General features: G+C 32.2%; 2 protein-coding genes across 9 annotated transcripts in view; one reads left to right on the top strand and one right to left on the bottom strand.

Moving 5' to 3' along the window:
• The window catches only part of LOC126749023 (structural maintenance of chromosomes protein 2-like), a 445,423-nt gene that overhangs the window by 365,817 nt on the left and 53,294 nt on the right, over positions 1-26,312 (bottom strand). The window lies entirely within an intron of this gene.
• Positions 1-26,312, top strand: part of LOC126748915 (biotin--protein ligase) — a 227,154-nt gene that overhangs the window by 78,781 nt on the left and 122,061 nt on the right. For 6 of the 8 annotated variants that reach the window (XR_007664835.1, XM_050458459.1, XM_050458478.1 and 3 more), the window contains 2 exons: positions 21,141-21,425; positions 22,975-23,139. Coding sequence is in view for 6 of the 8 variants with exons in the window: in XM_050458459.1 (XP_050314416.1) it covers positions 21,216-21,425; positions 22,975-23,139 (375 nt within the window). In the remaining 2 variants the exon portion in view is untranslated. Of the gene's footprint in view, positions 1-21,140; positions 21,426-22,774; positions 22,919-22,974; positions 23,140-26,312 lie in introns of those variants that run through there. The other 2 variants (XM_050458494.1, XM_050458508.1) reach the window with 2 other exon arrangements.

Here is a 26,312-nt window from a genome sequence, read left to right on the forward strand (position 1 = left end):
TCTATGGAAATGCAAAGTACCTAATTTTCATCAGTAAACATACGAAAATTAAAGTTATTTTCAAAGTAAATTTTTTCGTAAATAGAACGCTTTACCGAAATGAACTAAGATCAATAATAGATAAGAATAAGAAGAAGGTAAATAAGATAAGATAAGAATAAAAGGAGATAATAAATCTTTTTTTACGTAAAGAACTCTAAAGTTTTATAATTTTCAAATAAAATCGCAATAAGCCAGAGCGTAAAACAAATAAGGATGTTTTAACTCTTACCGACCCCCGTATGTGACGCCACTGACTAAAAATTTTAATTTTTTTTATTTAGTATTTTAACTACCTAATGATTTAGTACACCAATTTTCGAAATTTTATTATAAACGGTTTTAAAGTTATACAAAAAAATTCGTCGTTAAGGTATCTTACTAAAAGGGGAATAACTCCGTTAGGAAGCGTTTGCGAGTTATAGGAATTTTTTATCTTATTTTTATGTAAGGAATACGCCTGAGAAAGAATGTCGCTTACTTTTGAATCACCCGGTATATTGTGTGTGATCTGAAGAAAAAGTTTCAATTTCCTTAAAAATAAAATTTTTCCTAATAAAGGTGACCACTCCACCATAACAGTCATGTCTGTCCTGCCTGATTGTAACATATGCATTTAGATTAAAGGTGTCATTAGTTTTTAGCCATGACTCATTTATTAAAACAATATCAGGACTTCCTGTGTGCAAAAGGCTATTTGAATTTTTCCTATTAGAATTTATGCTTCTCAGATTCCCGCAGATGATCTTTAGTTTTTTTTTGTTCAACATAAGGGTGAGAAGCAAGTTAGGCTTTTAGGTTGAGTCAGGCTGAAAACTGGGGTCGATTGTCAAGGTTTTGCTTATACAATATGCTTTGGATTATTCTTTTATTACTTTCTGAAGTGTTTAAGATTGCATTAATAATGTGCCTGATGTCATCAGGGTAAAGAGATTCTTGTAAGTTAGAAATGTGAACTGCACTGTTACTAGGCAATTATTTTCTGAAATTTGTGGAAAAATGGGTGAGCTAATTTCTTTTTGAAGTCTTGAATTGAAACACAGTAAATGCTCATTATGTGCTTTTTTGTCATAACTCCTATGGATTATTCTTTTTTTTCCTATTATTTTCATTAACAATGTGTTGGTATAATCTATTTACAGGCACTATTTTTGCATGTGGTATTCGTCTCTGTGATAGTTGATTTTTATTTTCTTGAGGGTCTTGTCTATTTATATTTTCTAAACTAAGCGAATTTTATAGGACGATGTACAAATTCATCTCTTGAGATACAGTTTTTTCATGATTTTACTGGCATCATAAAAGTTAATATTTTCAAAAGCCATTCATTCTTTAACGTTTTTCTGCCTGGTATACTCTGGACCGCTTTTGTCTGTTGACTTATGTAGATTTTTGCAATAGAAGCATTTATAACACTCGTTCGGCGGTTGAAAAATTTCGAATATGATTTTTGCGTAATGTGTAAGAAGGAGAAGGAGTAGAGCGAGAACAAACTTGGCTCCACCCTGGGCAGCTATCGCGTCGTCGTTGCGCTTATCAGTCCGGTTAAAGTTCGGTTGCAATTCCTCGCATACCTATGTACGTGTTAGCCGATCATGTTTACAATTTATTTCAACCTTTGGTACGAAGACGGATACAGTAATAAAATAAAAATGGTTTTCACTGTTGATCAAAAGATTAATATCATTAAATGGTATTGTCATGCGGATAGTGCAGTAGGTATTTGCATATCCTGATCAGCAAATCCCTACTGCTAAAACAATTTATAATATCTAGCATAAGTTTGAGCAGTCGGGATGTGTAAATCGGTGTGCAAAATGTTCTAGTGGCGATCAGGGGCCGTATTTTCGAAACCATGCGAGAATCTTCGAATGCGAACAAAGTCGAGCGGCAAAATTCGCACACGAATTAAAAAGTGCATTTTTGAACAGCATTCGATATTTCATTCGCATGCGAACATGAAATGTAGTGGCAACGTAGCAAAGTCGAGTGCTATTGGAGGCCGTGTCAACCGGGATGAAGACGATAACGATTTTTTAACCTAACCTAAAATTTAAGTTTAAAAACATCAAGGAATTTTGAGGTTTTTTCATGGCGTTTCTTGGGTTTTTGCGAATTGACTTTTTTTTAATGAATTCAAAAAATAAAAAATATTGCGGTTTTGTGTCGAGTGAGCGAAGAAAGAACTAATTTCATTTATGGAAGAGCACCCGGAATTAAAGTCGGGCAATTTCACCCAAAATTTTTCGGCTAAAACTGCACAAGCCTTATATAAAACTAGTGGATAGATTACACAGTCTCAGGAGCACATAAAGATCACATCATCGTAATATGCTTAATCATTCTATCGTAATAGGCTTGCTTAATTTATATAATTTATTAAATTAAACATCTGCATACATTTCAAATGGGTCAAGAAATGAAGAGTACATCCTATTCCTTCTATCTGCCAGAGTTTTAGTCTCTTTCAGTGCATCGACCACGTTTCTTTGCACAAGATTGTTTAATCTTGCCATTTGATTATTGCTATTTTTTTTCAATAAACAATAAAAAAACACTACGAAAATACTTAACCAACTCACAAATTAAAAAAAAAAAACAAAGCTAGTTTAAAATCAAAACAAGACGAAGTGGCAGAATCGCACACGAACTTGAAATTCGAATGGTATATACCCATTCGATCCACCGCATGCGAAAAAGTTCGCATACGAAGCGGTCGAAAATACGAATATCGATTTTTCGTGCGAAATCCTCTAATTTCGTATGCGAATCAAAGTCGAATGGTTTCAAAAATACGGCCCCAGGAACCTCGTCGAACACCTGACGCTAGGATTGAAAAGGAGGTCAAGATGTGTGCTTTTGTGGAAGTAAGTGAACCTTGTTCTAGCTCCCAAATTTCTGAAGAACTTGATATTCCAAGTCGTACAGTGCGTGATATTTTGAAAAGAAATAAGTACAAAGCCTATAAAATTAAAAACACTCAAGAAATTTTTCCAGAGGATCAAATAAAACGCTTAAAGTTTTGTGAAACCTTAAGAGAAAAAATTGATCAAAATGACGACTTCACAAGTAATATTTTATTTACAGAGGAGTCATCTTTTTCTCTTTTAAGTCGACATAATTCTTCAGTCGTGAGATATTGGTCTCGGGAAAATCTACATTTGAGTGTACCATTACGAACTCAATACCCGCAAAAGGTAAATGTTTGGGCTGGTATTTTAGCCAATCACATTGTAGGGCCTTTTTTATTGATGGTACCTTAAACTCTGAGAGATATTTACTTTTATTGCAACATAATATTATACCCGCTGTACGAAACTTGGATGTAAATTTTGAGGAAATTTGGTTTCAACAAGACGGATGTCCCGCTCACAACGCTAGACAAGTGCAGGACTATTTAACAAACACTTTTCCTGAACGGCTTATTTCCACAAGAGGTACCATACCATGGCCTCCGCGATCTTCAGATCTGACGCCTTGCGACTACTTCTTATGGAGCTATTTGACGGAAATTCATTTACCAACACTGACATGAAAGAGCCGTTAATTTGGACGAATTACGACTTAGAATTATTAATATTTCTAGGTCCATTACACCTGAATTTTACGACAGGTTGGGATACTGTGAAGCCCAACAAGGAGGTGTATTTGAACACCTTATTAAATAACCCATTTAATTAGAATTATTATTTTGTTTAAAAGTTATTTTTCATTTTATTTTAGAATATTGTATTTAGTTCACCAAAGGTTTTTGAGATATTCCAATATTTAATTCGAGGCTAACCTACCCAACTCCAAGCGCTTGCTAAACATCACTGCGAGCAAGCCGAAATTAAATTCACATTGCGAGCGGTACGGAGAATCGGCGTCGCTATCGGTGGAAGGTTACCGATGCAGTCTTTCTCTGTCTACTCTCTATCTATTAAGTCTAATACATTAAAACTCAATCCGTAAGATTCAACTCGCCAAACGTGTATAGTTTATAAATGCTTCTATAGTTTCACAAACTTATAGGTTCACAACAGGAGTGCTCCTCTTCATTATTATTTTTTCCTTGGCACAAGTAAAACACCTATCTTTACCTTTGCAATTTGACGAGTATGTCCGTACTGCAAACATCTAAAACAGTGTGTTACTAGGGATATACAGAGAACGGCAAAAATATGGAACAAATTCAATAAAAATAAATAAGGGCGTGTTCGAAAAAACGCTCGTACGCGTCGATTAATATTTTTGGTTGCGCATTTTTTTTCAACAAAAAATTTGGTATACAGGGTGTCTTATGTCTTATTTTAAATGGAACACCTTATATGTGATTACATTTTTTGGATTCTACACACAATTATAAACATTTTGATGTATCTTATGCCATACTTTTATTCAACTGTTTCCAAGATATGCAGTTTTGACAATTACTGTTTTTAGAAAAAAACGGAATCACTTTTCTATTATTACTTTTTAGTTTAAAATTGTAAAATTTTTTAAAGTATCTTTTTTTAAGTATCTAAAAAAAAAACAAGCATTACTTAAGGTATAGAAGGTATATTGTCATGGTAAGTAAATTCTCACATGTCTTGTGTCAGTGCCTATTTAAAGTAAATATGATTCTTTTAAAATTTAAATGAAACTCAACGAATTAAAATTTTAATTTTTATTCGTTGCGGAGATAAACAAAGAATTTAGAGAAACAGGGACAGTGAAAAATTGTATACGGTGTAAAAATAGTGTATATGTAATGGTCGTCCAAAAATTAATGAAAATACAAGATTGAATATTTTATTAGGAGTAGAAGATAAACACCATATTTCGTCTTCTGAAGTAATGCGAAAAATGCCTCAAATAATGCGTTTGTGTCCAGTTTCAAGTTTACCTAAAATTAATAACTAATTACACAGGAAATTAGATCCAATGACCTAATCCAATCGCATCCTGAATGCTAGTCGCCTAACAGTTATGATAAACCCTTTCCAGTATATGTCAATGCGGCGTAGACCACAAAATAGAGGCATGACTACTTAAAGATATGGGAGAAAAAGGCCTTAGTGTGGCGCGTCAGGCCTAGTTTGGAATAAAACTGACACTCAGATCTTTAAAACTCTTGGCCTCTTAGAACATTGAAAGGCTAGATAGTAAACAACTTTGTTTGAGTTCAACATGTGCACAGGGAGTTTCGTTTACAAACATATTCATCGATTCTCTGTTGTCAAGCTTACACGCATTTTCAAAAGAGGAAATTTTCAGCTATTGAATTAAAAATAAAAAGTAGAAATAGATTTATATTATTCTAAGCGCAAAAATAACATTTTCAAAGCAAAAAAAATTCTTATTCCTAAAACCGCTTCTAAAAAATTTGAAATGGCAACACTGCAGGCTAAGCTCATGTCATTTTGCAAAATGTCATCTTGACAAACGGCTTTGTATTTTACATTCGGCATTTGTGAAGTTCTGTTTTTTCTTTAGTTTTTGGTTCAAAATTTGAGTGTTTCTGTGAACCGTTACGATAGTAAAAACTTGTGCTGTTTCTGCCGCCCCATGGGGAAAAGACGATTTAAGCCAATCTTTTTACAAATAAATACCGATATTGTCATAACATCATATCAAGAGCCAACAGTCGTCATAAAAGAATAATTAATACTTCTAAAATCTATAATTATAAAATATTTAATTTCCATAAAAATGCGATTTATTGGATAAGTACCTTTACTCTAATGAAGTACGTTAAAAAAACGCATAAAGAGTTCATAAACAGTAATATTGTTTATAATTTAAAGAATAATCTATTATTAATAAATATTTATCGTGTAAATATCTTTTGACGTCACTGGTAAAGATTAGTAGTGTCCATGGAATCAACAATGCGATCGAGCTGCGTTACGATGTTGTTGTCTTTTTCTCTAATATAAGGGACATTATCTACATTCATTTAACTTTGAATGTTGACTTCTTTATAGAGTTTCTTATCATACTTTATGAAAAGAAAATGCTTCATTTTTATTAAAGAGGAATGGTATTATTTTACGCCTGTCAAAATAAGCGACAAATTTGTATGAAATTATAAAGTGTGTCTTTTGCCATTTCTACGTAAGCATTTGACATCATTGCATCAGAGATGTTGCAAGTAAACAATGCTGCCCGTATTTCCACGGCAATGCTAATAACTTTCAATATTCTAAGGTACACATGCCTCTAAAGTATGATAAAATTTTCAGCTGGATTCTTTGTTTACTTTTTCAGGAGGATCTGTTAAGGCTTGACGTGTTTCTATAGGCTCGGCTATTCTAGTTTGTTAAAAAAAAAATATCAAAGAATTTATGTCAAACTCTGCGTGACAAATTAAATAAAATGTAAGAAAGTTTGTGAAATGTTAACAAAGGCCTATGGTAGTTTGCAATGAATAAAACAAGAGTTTACGAGTGGTATAAGCATTTCCAAGATCGCCGTGAAGACTTTGAAGGTGATAAATGCCCCAGCGAAAAAAAAACGTGGAAAAAGTGAAAGAAATGGTTATGACCGAAGTTGCTGTTAATATTTGGATTGGCTAATGCCATGAAATCTTTTCAAATGTTTTGGGTATGAAGCACGTGGCAGCAAAATTTGTTCCAAAATGGTTAAAACATGGGTTTATGGATATGACGTCGAAACTAAAACTCAATCTATCTCTCAAGAATCCTCCACTGGGACTGGATCCACTCTGGATCGTCAGACCGAAAAAGGCACGAAAAAGAAGTACTACCTACAAGTTCAAAATCGTTTCCGTGAAGCAATCCGCAAAAACGCCCTGGTTTGTGGCAAAATAATTCAGGGTGTTTGCACCACAATAATAGACCTTCATTACTTGTTCGTGAATTTTGGACTCCGTGTGACTTTTTTCTGTTTTCTAAAATGAGGAGAACCTTAATAAAGGGCCGTCGTTTTACTCGTACAAGCATAGATTACAATTACATTATATTAAAAGAGCTGGCATGAAACTATTATATCTAATGGGAACTATTTTCAAGGCTATAACATTAGTGTCTTTCTCAAAAAAACGAAAATTCTCGTTATTTGCTGAAAACACCTCATATACGCTCAAAGAGAGAAAGAATCTATTTTAATTTTAGTGTTGATTAACGAACACCCACAAGTTGTGTGCAATGTATTGCTCTTCTCGTGGTTGGACGCAGCACATCAAAACTTACCAACACCCAAACTATACTAACATCAGATCATGGATGTGCGCTCTAACTTTAGTATTCGCCATATTTTCGAAATCCTATGATATTTTAAGATACGTGTTAAAACATCATACACTTTTAACATGACAGTTCACACAAAACCTAAGGAGTATTTTTTACGAAATACTCAAGAAATCCGGATGTTTTCCCTATATCACCCTGATAAAGTAGTTCAAAAACTCACGAGGCTCCACAACTTGTTACGCTTACCAACTGATGATTTGTGCGATGAATAGGTGCATTATAAATCCGTAAAGCCAAATATAAAGAATATCTTCTTAAAAAAAGAATCTTTTACGTAAAAATCCTAAAGGATTTTTCTAAACTTGGCGGAGGATCCAACGTTCGTCGTATAAATTGAAAATTTTTGAGAGCTTTTTCTTACTTTATTCTCTCTCTTATAACGATCTAAAACTCCTTGCACGGCGATGAGTGCCTTCTATGAACCATATGGTAAAAGAATCTCAAAAATTATTGAAACTCAATAAAATCAAATACAAAGTAACAAATGAGACTTTGAGGTACCGGCTATACTCAATATCAAGAACTAAACACTACAGACAAAGATGTTATGGTAAAGTAAATCTGGTGTACGGCATTTATTTTTACCATAAAAATATTTCATCACAAATGTTTGTATGTTCCTTATGCATTTTTGGCAAACTTTTAGCTTAACAAACTTAACATAATATACAGATTGCAGATATACATAGAAATATAAGAAACCATAGGTGTACGAATTTCATTTTGATTGACTGTATGTAGTACTACTTATAATGTACCTACCTACATAACATATAGGTTCTGTAGTATCTCATTGTAACTTTATTATAGAGACCATAACCATTATTCTTGTTTATGATGTGATGTGTGTGGCATTTGAAAACGCGCAATAGATACTTATTTTGCTCTTGATATTTTGTGCTTTTTCCAATTGTTCTTACTCAGAGAAGTGTGAGCTTAATTATTGTGTCACATTGTATATATTGGAGACCAGTGGATAGTACTAAAATAAGTAAGTACTAAATCTGGCCATATTTTTTTGTATCAGTAATCCAAATCCTAAATACACGCTAAAATCAGCTGATTAGTTACGGTTAAAAACAAAACAACTTCAAGTCAGTGCCTTAAATCAATCACGCGTGAAGAAACCTGACGTGAAATTAGCTAGCGGAAACTAGAGCTGTATCGATATATCGATAGTTTGCCTACAAAATGGGTGGAAAACACGTATGTAAACTTTGCACAGGGTATATATCCAAATCAGTATATAAATTATTTTGTTTTGAATGTAAAAAATGGTTTCATCCGCAATGTGCAGAACTTATGAAGTAGATGTAAAATATTTCCTGGAATATAAAAGGACCTGGATATGCAAAGGTTGCGGAAAAAATGATTAAGTTCCACCAGGCAGTCTCTTCTTGATGAGTGTCCTACGCTCAAGTCAACAGGCAGAAAACCTAAACCAAACAGCCTTAGCCCAATTCACAGCATGGCCCAGGTAGTATTCTTTTGAAGCTAAAAACATCTAACCAGAGTCTAAAAACCCAACTCCAAAAAGTAAAACATTCACTCACCTTTCTTAGTGATAGGTATGAAGAGGAGAGAGCAAACGTGACACAGGAAGTAAAAAAGGATAATAACCCAAAAAAAATTAATGTCTTTAATGATGATACCAACATCAAAAATCTTGTAAGCACAGGCATAACAGACAATAGCAAGGAGAATGTATAGTTTAGGTGAAGTTACTTGGGCAAGTATAAAAACTAAAAACATTTAGCACGCGGCGTTTTCTTCGAAAAAATTGTGGGTGGTTTGTTGTACCACGGGTATAAAATTATGTCGCCGCCGTGCTGCAATAGAATATTGTTATACTTGCAATAGAATATTGCTGAATAATGAAATTTCCTTTCTTTTTGATGATCTATTATAAAAAATGTAAGAATTTTAAAATGATGTAGGTACCACACTAAAAGTATTCATTTAAAATACCAAAGTTTGGCGTAAATAAAATATTTATTATTTCTAGACATTTTCGCTAACTATTTGCTTGCTTACACATTTACCGATTTCATTTTTTTTGGTACCGTTGAATAGAGAATTTTACGCTCCTTACTATGATGTATCACACGATGGGGGTTCCCATTTGACATATTAAAGTGAGGTTAGCTGGAGGTGAGGAGGTGATTGACAGAACTTCAATAAATGCATAATTAAACGTCCCCCTGTATATCTAAGTTGACGCATACACACATTGCAAAAGAAATATTGTGTGTTAGATGTACCTACTATTAATCATTGTACTTTGACCAATGAAAAATAAATATTTTGATATATGTATTTTGTTATGGTTATGTCTATTTGAGATTATTTGTAATTGTATTTAAGACTTGTTCATAACAACGCAACGTCTCACATTGGACTCTCTTTTGATTTGTTAAGCTTATAATTTTTAACATTCAGGAGCAATTAGAAAAAAAATAACTAAAAAGTGAAGTCAAACTGTCCAACGGTTATTTGAATTATCGATTTATTTTTTTTAATTTCAGAAAGCCATGCTTTTAAAATATAAATCATTTGTTTATCCAATATTAACGTCAGGAATTGTTTTACCATTTTTTAATAAGTTGATAAATTAAAAATATATAGAATAAATAATGTTATTTTCCATTATTATTGTTGCTAAGCACAAGTAAGCTGCCTAAAGAAAAACAACAATTTTTATTGAATAATTAGTTAACACAATCGGTATTGTGATAATTTCCTTATTGACCATTTATCTTCATTTATGTCAATATACGCCGTAAATGAGCCATATTGTTAGGACTGAAAGGCCGTAATTATTAATTTTGATCTGAAAAATTATAAATTCACATTTTATGGGTAGCACGAATTTCAAATAATAAATTTTTAGTAAAATTTCACACTGAAATCTTATCTCTCTCCCATATAGACTGACATCCCAGGGCTCCCAGACGTTACTTATTTTCTCCCGCTCGAAATTTTCAGAATATGTACAGTAGTATATGTCTAAGGACACATGCATACCCGCTAACCTGGGTACGAGGCCCTTTTACAGGTAAGAAAGGGACGTAAAAATATGACTTTCCTTACTTGAATTCTTCCTTCTGGTTCTTCGATATGGTTTTCAAAATAGTGTAAAAAATCATTATCCTATATTGCCAGACACTTCTTGTCGGCGGTAACTTCCGCCAGACGCTTTAAAGTTGCACTAAAATGATTTGTATCTTACTTATTTTCTTACTTTTAATTTTTATATATGACAATCAGGGGACTATTTTAATAACTTTTGTATGCAGCCAAACCATGGGCCATTCATCCCCCAGACACCATTTACGTAATGCTGTGTGTGTAAGCGCGACAGCATTAAGATTTGTATCTGCAACATCTCATCCCATTACAATATCTAAGCCAGCTATTATACTTAAATTACAAGAATCAGTTGACAAAAAATTGATCAATGACAAAAATTTACTGTTAGATGATGTACATTGACCCTCTGAAGGTAATGTTTCAATTGAACGTGAAGTAAATCTTAAAAAAAAATGCCATCTGTATAATCATTTTTGATATGGTATTTCTTACAGAGACATGGCTGTCTGATGGTGATGATGTTGAGGTTTTTTCTATTCCTGGTTACCGGTTTGTTCATAAGGATAGGGTAGGTAGAGGTAGAGGTACGGCAGTCTATTTTAAGAGCACTTATTCGCCAGAAATTGTTTCATTGGAGTTTACTGTTGCACATTTTTTAGAATATTTGAATTCTTAAATTAAAAATCAGAAATAAATATTACTGTTCTTGCGTCTTCTATCGACCTCCTAATTCTAATTTTAATTTATTAGTTAATGACTTTGAGAATATTTTTTCATCTATTTATCCTTATTTTGAGCAGGTCATATGTCTGGGAGATTTTAATATTAATCTACTAAATGAAACAAACCCTTTGATATCCTTGTTTGGCAATTTTAATCTTATCCAAATTATAAATCAACCTACTAGAATTAGTCGGAATAGTGTATCACTTCTAGATCCAATATTTGTAACGGATGAGTCTTTAGTCGGTGATTTGGGGGTTGTGTCGTTAGAGGGGGTATCTGATCACGCCTTGGTTTATTGTTATTTAAAAATAGAAAAGGTGTCTATTAAGTCAAAACTTATAACTTACAGAAATTTGAATAATTTTAATGCTCATGAATTTTATAGTGAACTTCAAGCAATTAACTGGCATAATATAATTTACGAGCAAAATATAGACAACAAAATTTCCTTATTTAATGAATACCTTCTTTATATCTTCGATAGGCATGCCCCCTTTAAAACAGCAAGAATTACTAAACCATGGGCGCCCTGGCTCTCACCAAATATTAAGGTTTTTATGCGACAAAGAGACGCAGCGCTTCGAGAATTTAAGAGGTACCGGAATGTAAACAACTGGGAAAACTATAAAAGGTTGCGAAATCTTACGTTGTCTATGGTACAAAGGGAAAAAAACTATATTTATCTAATGGAGGACTCTTAAATCTTTTAATGTTTGTTCAAATACTGATTTGAATATTCCGGATAATTTACTTAATCCTAAAGATATAAACTCATTTTTCAGTGAATTTTTGCAGAATACGTCAGACTGTTCTTCTAAAATTAATTTTTACAATCAAAATATTTTCAACAACAATATTCAGTTTAATTTTAATTTAGCTAGTGTTGCTCAAATTAATAAAATACTAACTGGTATAAAAACAAATGCTTCGGGGTTAGATGGAATTAGTACCAAATTACTTAAATATTGCAGTGTCACACATGGTCAATTGTTGTATAGAACAAAATTATTTTCCTGATCAGTGGAAATTACCAAATAGGTAAGCCACTTCCGAAAGTAAAAAATCAAACTAACTATGGTGATCTGAGAATAATTAGTATATTACCGGCTTTGTCAAAGGTTTTCGAAAGGGTTCTGTATAATCAGTTGATTGAGTACTGCGGTGTGAATAAAATTATCCCGGAGACTCAGTGTGGCTTTAGAAAGTATTTGAGTACTGATGTTGCCCTAATTGGAGTTACCGATGACATAATAACGTCAATCGATAAAAAGTTGTCTAGTGCTTTGATTCTGTTAGACTTTTCGAAAGCGTTTGACACGATCAACCACGAACTTTTATTGGTGAAACTGAAATTTTATGGACTTCTGGATGGTTCGGTAATGTTGATTAAAGCATATCTTCAAAACAGATTTCAAAAAATATTTTCAAATAATTATTTTTTCCGAAGAAGCTAGAATTTTATCAGGCGTACCTCAAGGGTCAATCCTAGGACCATTATTATTCATAATCTACACCTCTGATATACTTAAATCATTAAAGTACTGTAAACTGAGAGCTTTTGCCGATGATACCCAGGTTTATCTTCACTTCAATCATCAGGATTATTTGCATGCATCTTCTTTAATAAACCATGACCTGAATTTACTTAACCAGCTTTCTTCTTGCCATAATCTAAAACTTAACCCTCTTAAATGTTATGATTTTTGGACCTATTAAAGATTTTCTTAAAAATAATTTAAATATCTTATTAAATGATGTTTCTCTTCCCAAGATGGATCGTGCAAAAAATTTAGGCATTGTCCTGGACACTGAGTTGAGGTTTCGGGAATATGTTAAATTGTTAATTCAGAAGTCATTTTTAGCGTTGAAAATTTTATATAATAGTCGTCAGGTTCTTAGTTTTCATTTGAGGAAAATGCTTTGTGAGTCTCTGGTCCTGTCCAACTTCAACTAATGTGATTTTATTTATGGTCCTTGCTTAGACATTGCATATAAAAATCGTATTCAGAAAGTTCAAAATGCTTGCGCACGGCTACTATTTGGATTACGAAAATACGATCACATTTCATACACATTTAAAGAGCTTAACTGGTTGAGGATGGACAGGCGCAGAGAGTTACACTTAGGTAATTTTTTATTTAAAGTTTTATTAAACCCCTCCCTTCCCTCCACTTTACGGAATAAATTTGTTCCTCATTTAAACATTCACACAAGAGTGATCCGATTTCCGGAGAGGATGACACTTCCTCGTCATTCGACTGCAATGTTTCAACGCTCTTTTACGTACAATGCCATTAAACTCTACAATAACCTTCCAACTGAATGGTCAACTTTAGAGCAGAAGTCATTCAAATCAAAATTTAAGAAATATCTTTTACATTTAACCTTCAACCCGTAATTTAGGCCTTTAATTATTTATTTTATTTTTGGCAATTTTTTATATTTAGCTATTTAATATTTATTTAAATTATATATATATTGTTCTTTATTTGGGTATTTAATGAATTTAATAGATTAGTTAATCTTTATATTGTAACTTAAGTTTATGACCGTTGAGTAGGGTTCAGTAGAGTAGCTGTCTTAGCTAGACTGCACCCTGCTCTTCAGTACTTAATTAAAGAATGTTATTATTGTTAACTACATCCGTAAATTTAAAAAAAAAAATAAAAGACATTTATTATTTTTATTATAATTCGTGATCAACAGACCAAAAAAAATCAAAAAGATTAGCACTACTTCGCTCTGACAAAAACTATTTTTTAAATAAAGTAAAAGAAATTTGAAACTGGAGATTCAAATAAGTTAATTAACAAACTAAATAATTATCCACATTCTAATGTCTGTTATCATAAAATTTGTAAATTGGATTTTTTTATAAAATGTCACTCACTAAAAAAAAATAAAAGTACTAAGCACAATGTACGCGAGCAACATAAAATTGGTTTTTATGATATGTGTGCTTTTATCAGAGATATGATGAATGAATGATGAGAAAAGACGATGCTATTTTTTGACCTATCTTCATCCTAAGTATTATATGCAGTTGCTTGAAGACAGTGATGATGAATATGCAGAAGGAAAGAGAGAGAATTTTACACCACATGTATTAGAAATGAAAAAGAATTCGGTGAAGAAATAAAATATCTGTCCCTGCAAAATAAAAAAAATACTAACTCCAAAATGTGTACTAAGCATTGATAAAGAATCAGTTAAACATCTAAAAGATGAAAACCTTTTATTAAAAGCTGCTTTAGTATTAAGAAAATCATTTATGTAAACTGAGAAAAAAAAATTACCTAAAAGAATATTAGCAAAAGATTTACTAACAGGAGAAACATCAGTGCCTGAAAATTGTATAAGAATTTTATTTCACTTTATTAGCAGGGAACAGTTGAACGCAAAAAGAAAATCCGAAAGACATTCGTCACGTTAAATCTTTTTGTGAAGATTTTTTTTTATATACGGTGTACATAATGGAAAGGATAAAATGTCAAAACATATTATTCTAGGAATAGTTTTAAAAAGCTTGACCAGCAGTCGAAAAATTGTGGACATTATCCACATATATGGGCACTGTATTATCTATCCATCAATTGAAGAGCTAGAAACAGAAATACGTACACTTCAATCGAAAAATCAAATTTGTGCCCTGAAAAAAATCACCACATCTCTGCACTGGTGTTGCTTACGATAATTTCGATCGGTTCGTGGGAACAAAAAGTGGCAAGGATACGCTTCATGATACTGTCGGGATCATATATCAAAATTTTGATTTGGATATTCCTGACGAATCAGAAGAATTAAATGTATCTTCTGTCAATGTTTTTTCAAAAATTATGACTTCATCAATATGTTTTTTAAATGGAAACCACAATTTTTTAATGCAGAATCAGAAAGAACGCATTTTTTTACAAAGGATATGGTACATATGAATAGTGCTTACATAAGCAGTTCTGAAGGAAAAATGATGATGAAATGTAAAATTAAAGAAATATCTATAAGTTTTCAGAGCAGGGATAAGATCGGAGATAAGAATTTTGAAGAAAGTCCAAATACCTCTCACCAGTGAGAGTGCCATCAAAAAAGTAAGGTCCCAAAACTCTTATTCCTTTCACTATACCGCACCACACATTGACTTTTTTAGGGTTTTCTGTATGACATTCTGTGAACCAATGAGGGTTTTTTGTCGCCCAGTATCGACAATTCTGTCTGTTCACATGGCCATTTATAGTAAACGTTGCTTTGTTAGGCAATATTATCCGTTTTACAAAATTATTGTTATCCTTACATAATTGCTGCATTTGCTGACAAAATTTGATCTCTTGAAGTAAGAATATTTTATAAGAAAGTGGAACTTTGCTTTTTTCAATACTTGATGCACAGTAGATCGCGATAAATTAACATTAGAAGCCGTGTCTATGATTGTGGCCTTTGGACTATCTTGGGCCGTTAGCAGAAGGTTAAGCTCATCTTCTTTAGTTATTGAACCCCGACCAGCCTTTTGAGTATCCCGAACATGCTCGAATTCACGAAAGTTTGCTTCGACTCTGCTTACCATGCTTTGGCTAATAGGCGACTGATCAGGATTAGTTGCATTAAATAACTGACTGACGAAACCAATCATGCACAAGATTTCGATTCTTTCACGTTCAATTAATTTTCTTATATTTCATACAATAACAAAAGGTAATAAAGTGTAGTTACTACTAAAACGCAGGATGACACGGCTTTCGCCTCTTAAAAAGAATAAACACCACTTACAAATGTAAAAATACTTCAAATAATTGCACCAAAATATATTTACTTTTTGACATATATATGTATACATATACATATACATAATATAGTACATTATATTACGTTAATTTTACATTTTATCATCGTTTTTCGTTCAAAATTGCTGATGTAACTATTCATTTATAACCATATCCTTTGTAAAAAAATGCGTTCTTTCTGATTTTGCATTAAGAAATGGTGGTTTCCATTTAAAAAACATATTGATGACGTTTCATTTTTATTGATTTTATTCGCTTAAACTATTCTAACGTAACATTGGCATGTTACAGAGAATTACATGTTAAGCAATTTTAACAGCTGCAGCATGGAGAGAACTAGAAGAACAAAATAGATTGTCATTTCTTAAGTAACTAACAGACTCTGTTGTCAAGTTTACACTCATTTTCAAAAGAGGAAATTTTCAGCTATATATCAACACATATAATATTGTAAATTTATCTTATTGATGTTAGATTTTGAATTAAAAATAAAAAATAGAAATAGATATATGTTATTCTAAGCACAAAAATAACACCTTCAAAGCAAAAATTATTAATATTCTCATTCCTAAAACCGCTTCTAATAAATTTGAAATGGCAACATCACAGGCAAAAGCTGATCATCTTGCGAAATGTCATCTTGACAAACGGCTTTGTGTTTACTTTGGCATTTGTGAAGTTCTGTGTTTTTTCTTTAGTTTTTGGTTGAAAAAGGAAAAAGGTTGAGTCATTTCACTGTTTCTGTGAACTGTTACGATAGTAAAAACTTGTGCCGTTTGTTTCGCACCATGAGAAAAGGGCGATTTAGGCCGAACTTTTCACAAGTAAATACCGATATTGTTATAACATCATATCAAGGAACAACCGTTGTCATAAACGTAGAATAATAAAAACTTATTGAGAAATCTATAATAATTGTAAAATATTCAATTTCAATAAAAATGCTTTTTATTAGATAAGTACCATTACTCTAATGAAGTATCTTAAAAAAACGCATAAAGAGTTCATACACGGCAATATTGTTTATTAATTATTTAGTTTATAATTTATAGCATAATCTATTAATAATAAATATTTATCATGTAAATATTTTTTGACGACGTTACTGGTAAAGATTACTTGTGTCGGTGGAATCAACAATGCGATCGAGCGGCGTTGCGATGTTGTTGCCTTTTTCTTTAATATAGAAAATCTATCTTAAATATAGGGATGTTATCTACATTCATTTAACTTTGAATGTTGACTTCTTTACAGAGTATCTTCTCATATTTTATATAATTTATAATTATTATATAAAATAATTATATAAAAAATCTTTAGACAAATTTTTATGATGTTATAAAGTGTGTTTTTTTCTATTTCTACATAAGCATTTGGCATCATTGCATCAGAGATGTTGCAAGCAAAAAAACGGCCCATAGTTCCACGGCAATGCTAATTCTAGCCTTTCAATGTTCTAAGTTTTAAGGCAAATTTACATGAAAGAATATTTTTTAACTGTCCAAATACAAAAATATGATGTACGGAAGAACATACAAAAAAATCCTTTTGTAGTAAATTAAAACATTTGATTTTGTGGCAAGATCTTGATGCTGACTCTCTTCAAAGCATCTCAAAGGTGTTTTATTATTCATATTATGGGCTGGATGAATATTCCATGGAAAATCATATATAATCTCAATTCTGTGTTTCAATTCTTCTTTTTTCTTTCTCCAATTTAGCCATTATTATAAATATAAGTAATATATCACATTTTATCACGTTACTTTCAAATCCACGTAGTAATAATATTATATTGCAGTATCCACATTTTGTAGTTACCATTTTAGCATTTACACGATTTAGCTTTTTTTACATATTTGCTTTAAAATTCAGTTCCGAATTAACTTTGTAATAGATTATTCATTTCATATTTGAAAGAAAAAAAACAACTTTTGTGGTATCACTACATAATTGACACAAAGTAACAGCAAATTCATGCGACTTTCACAATACACTTTCTTCAGTGTAACCTCTTATGTCATCTTTTTTACCTAATTCCCAAAACCAGACAGTTTCCCTTTATTTGGAAAACTGCCAAAGTACTTTCCATACACAAGTAAGATGACCTACCGAATATTAAAAATTATCGTCCCATATCCATTCTATGTAACTTTTCCAAAATCGTTGAGATTATTATTCGTGCCTATTCTTTATACCTTGTCCCGATTTCTCTCCTCTGCTCTTGATGAAAAAAGCTAAGTTGATATAGACTTCAGCCAAGCTTTTGACCAAATAGATCACTACATCTTACTAGAAAAGTTGAGGAAACTGTTTAATTTGCTGAAAAGCTTACTGCTTTGTTATCATCTTATTTCATTGGTCATCAACAATTTTTTGAAATTAAAGGCTACAAATCAATATCCTTTATGCCTACCTTTGGAGTTGCACGGGGTCCAATCTAGCTCCACTACTATTCAACCTGTATGGCAATGACCTGCTTTAATCTCTTGGTTCAAACTCGCCTATGCCGGCGATGCAATCTGAAAATCTTCTAGCGTATCACGGACGAGTTGCATTGCTTATTGCTGCAAAACAATATCAATCTTAGTTACCCAGTCAAGGATTGGTTGGACCAAAGTTTGGATGGACTTTTTAGCAATTCATTTTCTTTGATCGTACTCTATTTCTCTTTGGTTCGATCCAAGCTCGAATATGGGTCTCTGGTTTGGTACCCATCTTATGGCACAAACGGCACAAGTTTTTATCATTGTTTTTTATCACAATAAGATCATTTTAACCAAATACGAAAGAAAAACACAGAAATCCACAAATGTCGAATGTAAACAAAGCCGTTTGACAAGATGACGCGCTTCACGCAGGAGGTTAAGACTTGCAGTGTTACCATTCTAAATTTTTTAGAAGCGGTTTTAGGAATAAAAAAGTTAATAATTTGTTTTTTGGTTTAAAGGCGTTATATTTGCTCCTTGAATACGCTTTATCTAGTTCTACTTTTTTACAATTTTTAACTCAAAATCCAACGCAAATAAGTTAATTTAACATTATAATATGTGTCTATATAGAGCTGAAAATTTCCTATTTCATAAATGTGTGTAAACTTGACAACTGAGAATCGGTTAATATGTTTGTAAACAAAAGCACCCCCTTGCCCCTAAGCACATGTTGAACTTAAACAAAGTTGTACTTCTAATAAACAATACTTAGCTAAGCTTAATCTAAATAGTGGGGCTAGGGTACTATCCCAAAATAATAGCCCTAGCTGAAGACATTAATTTATTTAAAGAAATACCGAAAAAGTCAAGATCTTTTGCAAATCTATTCACTGTAGAAGCTATTCTGTTAATAGGACTATTTAGTAAATGGGATGTTCTCCAAAAGGGAATATGGAGAAGCGTCTGACCTCGTGATGTGTAAGATACATGTATAGAGAAAAGGTACAGAGACTCTGGACTTCTAACAATACTATTCAGGACTTTAAATGCAAAGCAAACATCAAAGAACTTTCTTCTGAAACTGAACTTTATTTTGAAAAAGATTTAATACTCAAGTAGGACATGGTCTCAGAAGGGAGGTAAGATAATAGGAGGTAAGATATACTAGGTAAATATATAGTGACTTCAATGCTGACACATTGGTGAAGGCTTTGCAAGATCTCTTGGCAAATCCAAGCAGTTTATTAGCTTTATTTATGGTATACTTGAAGTGGTGGGAAAAAGTAAGTCTCGGGTCCAAAAAGATACCTAAATTCTTGACTGAGTCAAGCTGCTTGAAGGGGATACCTTAAATAACATATTGACAAGGAAGGGAGATCTTTAAATAAGTAAACCTCATGAACTGACATTTCTCGATATTTAATGACATTTCATTCAACTTACACCAGGAAAACACTTTGTTTATATCTCTCTGGAGCACCAAATGTTCTTGAGAGGAAGAAATCCGTCGAAAAATCTTTAAATCATCAGCAAACAGCAAGATCTCCAAGAAGTGTAGGACCCCTGAAGTTGTCGAAAATGGGTTTGACAGAAAATCTTAACACGCCGTTTTCTATACATCAGATAAGACTCAATCCAAAGTAAAAGAGACCCGCTGATGTCAAGATCTGAAATATGAGAGATAAGAATATTATGATTGACCTTATCGAAGGCTTTAGTAAAGTCCGTGGTCCGTGTATATTGCCTGTGTTTCATTACCGTCAGCAAAGGATTTAAAGATGTAGTTGCTAAAAATCAACAAGTTTGTATCCACAGAGCGACCTCTGGTGAATCTATGTTGTTAATTCCCAATTATTTCTGAAATGTGCCAGACAGAGCCACCTCTACACAGTGCTCAAACAGCTTAGAAATTGCAGAGAGAATACTAATGGGACGATAATTAGTTATATCATTTTTATTCCCAGATTTATAAATAGGACATACGTGATATAGCTTCCAATCATCTAGAAAAGTTCCAGAAGTGAGGGACAGATTGAAAATATGAAAAAGTGGAAGGAAAAGGAAATGGCGGCACTCTTTTAAAGGCCTGTTTGGAATTCCATCGGTACCTGTTCTTTTTCGGTTGTCCAGTTTAGCCAATGCTATTTCAACTGTAGTAGGACTAAGGAACGCCTGGTTGATATGATTAAATTTATATGAGGTATCAAAGCTGCCTGAAGCATTAGAATGGTTAGTATTCTTGTTAAATACAGATGAAAAGTGGATGGCAAAGAGGTTTGCAATAGAAATACCGGTATCAGGTCATGAAGGAACATCTCATTTTGAACAGTAGAAGCGCCTTGGTTGGAATGATGCCTTATAAATTTCCAAAAAGTTTTGCTATCGTTTTCTATTGCATTTTCGGCTCTCTCAGTGTAATGTCTATAGCATTCACTAGATAATGTACGACACTCAGAGCGTAGAGCACTACAATTTGAGTAATCAGTATTTGTTCCCGATCGTCTGTACCTTCTGTGTGCTATTTTTTTCTGAATAACGAGACTTTTTATAATATTAATAACAACAATAATAATACAATAAAAAGAGAGACATTAAATTTAGTAGCGAGATCTAGCTTAAACCTACTCCAAACCACCCCTTGAAAATAACTAAAAAAAATAATAATAAAATTAGAAATAGAAAGAAATTAACTAACTTAACCTAAAAAAGAATTTAAAGTATAAGAAATACACGCATTACTAGTGGAAACTGCGATAATATATGAGTATAATACATAATAAAATGTAGTATGAGAAGAAAAAACTATATTTGTAAAAAAAATAAAAGTATTTTTGTTTCAGGTAGCTTATCCATCCATACATTGGGTCGAATGATGCAGCAGGTTTGAAGTCCATCGCCGAACTAGAAAGTAAATCATGTTATTCACGCTCTACTACATGTACGCGACATTTGTGCAATGGTGGAAATTAGGTGCCCTTAAAAATAAATTGAGAGGGACCCTAAGTTCTAATAATGCCTTATTAGTATGCGACGAGAAGGTTATTTGCGATACTAGGAAAAATAGGAGCATTGAGAATTTGCTTTTTAAAGAAGAAAATAGGATTGGTGTTACTGTAGTACCGAAGGTAAGGTTATTTCTATTTATTAAGGAGAATATAATTTTCGTCAGAGACCAAATCTATTTACAATTTCATTTGTTGGAATACCATTATTTTCATTCATAATCGTAAATGTATAATAATTAATATTACTCTTTGTATCCTCCAAATCTTGATGAGAGTCTTTTGTCATTGCTTCTATCGACTCCACACTATCACGAGCATTAGTATATTTATTACACTCACAAGAAGATGCACCAAAATGTAAAAAAGCGTATAAACAAGAAAATAAAATGTAAGTTTATAAAATAAAGCGCAATCTCAATCCAAATTTTTTTCTTCTGTTTTGTTTTGTGCAGTTGGCTATTTATTTTTATACGTGGTTGCAAATATCGTGGTCACACAGCGAAATTCTACTAATTGGGTAAATGATGTTTTTGAGGAAAATGGATGGGTCCGGTAAAGTTAAAGGGACGTCAGATATTTAATTATCAATAGGTAAATAATAACAATGAGGTTTAATGTAAATTAATGTTTTTGTGCTTGTGCGTATTTGTGCCTATAATTCCCATTTCCTAACTATTATCCCGTTCCCTAAATAGGGCTCAAACGGCTACCTAACCCACTGTTTAGCGCCAACTCTAGGTTCCAATCCCTTTTTGCAATCCCAACTCCACATGTGCGCCAACCACACAGTCCCATGTGCGCCCGTCTTGTATCATAATATATAATAATCTTGTATTTAATATATATAGTATATAATATATGATAATCTTATATCTAATATATTATATAGTATAATCTTGTATAATTATAATAATCTTGGCTACCGCCCCGTGTGCATATTATATTATAATTTTATAAATAAACAAATACTTACCTATAATGAGACACGACAGAAAATTACGATAATCCTACTAGTACAGTAGCCACTCCCAATAATAAAATAATCTTTGTTGACGTAAGTGACATATGACAGTCTTTTTTATTTATAAATTAATCCGTATTTACATATTTAAGAACCAAACATTTCTTTTAAAAAAAACTGCCATGTTAAAAAATATTGACTTAATGCATTTTTCCTTGGACAAGTATTATTTAAGTTGTTTAGGAGCTTCCTCTGCTGTATATATTTATTTCTTCTAGAATAGGTAAACCTGCTTGCTTTAACTGTCAGTATTCTCTTGAAATTATTGGTCTCCATCGGCAAAAATAATGTAGAAAATTCTAAGCATTTCCAAATTGTTCGATGGGCCTTTCAAAGACACTGCATTTAATATTTTAGTCCATTGTATTATGCACCTTAGAAACAATTAAACGGCAGCCAACGCGCTTTAAGTGGAAGTTTTGACGTTGTCTATAAAAAGAGTGTGTTCCTGATATAAAAGTGTATTCATTATGATTGTGTTTTTGAATTTTAATTGAGCTACAATATATTTAGAATTTTAATACATTCTATTTATGTATTTAAACCAATTGTGATAATTATAAAGACAAGAGATTGTGAGATCATATCATAAGTATTGATTTATATTAATCTACTGTGTATTTATAAACCCAATAACATATTTTTTAGCAAAAAATCAACCTTAGTTCACAATGGCTGTACTTTCCAAGAGATTCCAGATATTTTCCTATATTTTTTAACCAAAGCAGAGCTCCTATCTACAGCCCAAATATATACGTTTTAATTCAAGCGATCTTAGAGTCCTATAAAAAACATCAAGCCGAAGTATTAGAGGTAAGTTAACTTAGAAAAACACATTTATGCAATTTCGTAATGCCATAATTAATTAAGTTCATGTTTACTAGCATAGGTTCTATTAACAATATTGCCACTTTTCCTCACCTGCAAAGTATTGTTAACAGTTCTTTTTTATGGTATATTTTGCTGCACTAAATATTGCTATAAATACAGTGTATGTATAACAATATTTATATAAAAGAACCACCCTTAATAACTTACTGACTTAATAACTAATTAAAAAAAAACTCCTCAATTAAGATATGCAGGGAGACAGGTTTAACACTCCTCAGCTAACCTCACTTTGTAAGCAGCATTAAAATGTCTGCTAAAAAAAATTAATCAGGGGACGTACCAGCGAATAGTGACCAAAAATGTCTAGGAGTAACGGATATTTTATCGACCTCAAACTGTTGTATTTCAAATGGCTACCCTAACATCATGTGTGATACATCATTTTAAAAAAACGAAACATAAAATCAGTTGGCAAATAAACGAATAGTAAGTAAAAATGTGTGTTAATAAAAGACGTTTTATCAACTTAAGTTCGGTTGATAAAAGTAACTAGAACCGCCAGAGCATTTAATTACAGACATCCAAACAAGAACGTAGGCTATATGTACTAGAATTGGCTTGAAAAAAGTTTGATGAAACGGGATCTGTTTGCAATAATAAGTGTATAGAGGAAAAGGATGTTAATGAAGCATGCCAATTGTTTCATTAACATCCATTGCCATTGAGGTACTGGGATAATTTTCAATGGATCTAGTATTACCTATCCCCACAGCCGCAGAGTTAACTAATACTTCAACAAGATCTGTACACAAAAAAAAATAAGTTTTTCCCTACAAAATTCAAATCCTTCAGCAACTAGGAGAAGGCGATTTTGATCGGAGAATTGAATATTAAGAATTGAATTGAACTGACGTGCCAGAGAATGACCAAGACCCTTAATTTAGTAAAGAACATCTGCTTCGGTGAGTCAATTTTTTTTCAAAATCGACTGCTGAACCGGCATAACTGTAGATACTGGGATAATGACAATCCTCACCTTTTTTGTGAGGATCATACTAAGTATCCTGAAAATCTTAATGTATGGGCAGGTATTTATGGTAACGAAATCATTGGGCCATATTTTTTGGAAGAAAATTTAACTGGACAAATTTATTTAGGTCTTTTCGAAAATACAATTTGAGCCTGTAAATTAATATTTTTCTACGGCAATCTTACTTATTTCCTAAATACTAATAATATAGTTCTCGCCGGATTTAGTATTCCCGGGGCTAGCAAATCATGCGTGTGTGTTGGAGTGTAGTGAAAAAAATTAAATTACGATTTTAAATGGTTCCTTACCATTAGAAATTATTTGTTTTTTTTTTAATATTATCTGGTTAAATATGGAGATTTATGTGCTATAAGGTTTAAGTAAATGGTTTTAAAATATATTTTATTTCCTTTTAATTTAGTTTTAAGCATATAATTGTATAAAAAGACAGTGTTGCAACTATAAAAATGTAGGATAAAAATTTAGTGCAGTTTTTAATTAATAGTAATCTAGATAATGTAATTCTTTTAATGTTTGCTTAGTAAAAAAATTAACAAAATTTATTAAGGGCCAACTATAGGGGCCACGAAATTACAAAGTTTCATATTATTGGCACTCTCCTTTTATTGTCCTTTTTTTGCAGAAAATTTCATTTAATTTAAGTTTCTAACAAATACTATGCAAGTTATGATTTTTATTGACAAATGCATTCCTACAGGATCAGTGTGGGGAATACATTTAAGAAAGTTTCCAAAGGACCTTTATTTCGCAGTATTATCTGACGAAGAAAGTTGTAAGAAAGCGATTTAATGATATTTATGTCTACTTTGAGAAAAAAGGATTCGAGAATATAGAGGATGTCAAACAGTATTTACCTGTAATGTTTACGTGCAACTTGTCTTTTTTAAAGTTCCTAGACTTTCCTTAATTCCTATTAAAATATGTAATGGTCTTAAGTAAATATTTATATGTTTTATGAAAATAATTCTAATCTTTGTTAATCACCTGAGTTAATGATTTATTTTGAAAATTAATTTTTGTGTCAAATCAATTTTTTCAAGTCAATTTTTTTGTTTTTTTTTTCTGTTACACATCATTTAAAATTTTATTATAAATATATTTGACACGATAAAAATGTTTGTGTTTTAAGTTCAAAATATGTACCTATAACTTTTCTTTACCTCAATATTAAGAAGAAATAATTACAAGGCTTAAAAATCGGACGTAAAGATAGAATTTCCTTGAAGTGCCAACCATAGGGTAGTTTAACCTATATGTTTCAATCGTCCAAACTTCGGAAAATCAACTGAATAAAAATGGTGTTACTAAACGAAAATAATTTGTATTTCCAACAAGATGGAGTTTCCTTGCACCAGACTTTGGCAGTTCGGGAGTGGCTTAATAAACAGTTTCCAAAGATATGGATTGACAGGCGTGGTGAATTGAATGTCCCACATGGTCGCTAGACCTTACACCATTAGATCTTTTTCTTTGGGATTTAACACGTTAACGACCATGTGCACCACATTGGTGCACCTAGTTTCTGCACAGACCGTGTGACCCTATTTGGGCACAGTGGATTGTAATGTTCCAAGTCGTGTGGGTCTAACAGAAACGCAGCTACGTGCTTTTTATATACAGATCGTGTTTTCGTTCGTTCAGAGAAAAACAAACCACCGAGAAGCGACAAAACCCGCATTTACCGTTGATTTTCTGGGGTCCAATTTTGGTGCCCTTGAGCGGGCTTAAATGACTGGCGCTACATATAAAGTAACGGAGAAAAATCGTTTTGGCAATTTAATAGTTCCGTACACGGAGAGAAATACGACAATTAATAGATTAAAAATTTTATTGGGAATTTGAAATGAAAATTATTACATTACTTTACTGTTGGTATAGTTAAGTTATAGGTATACCTAAACTATACCGGGTGACATAGGAAAAAGGGAACACGCAACAACTTTTTTATTTTTCAAGATAAACAAATGTATGAAAAAATATACTGGGTGTCCTATTTAAAATAAGAAAGTTCTTGTCATTTCCGGTTCAACCGGAAGTGATCAAAACAATTGAATACGTCAAAATATGCCTTTATAACCATTCTATTAACATACCAAATTTCATT

Source organism: Anthonomus grandis, chromosome 2, assembly GCF_022605725.1.
Source record: "Anthonomus grandis grandis chromosome 2, icAntGran1.3, whole genome shotgun sequence".
Taxonomy (NCBI): domain Eukaryota; kingdom Metazoa; phylum Arthropoda; class Insecta; order Coleoptera; family Curculionidae; genus Anthonomus; species Anthonomus grandis.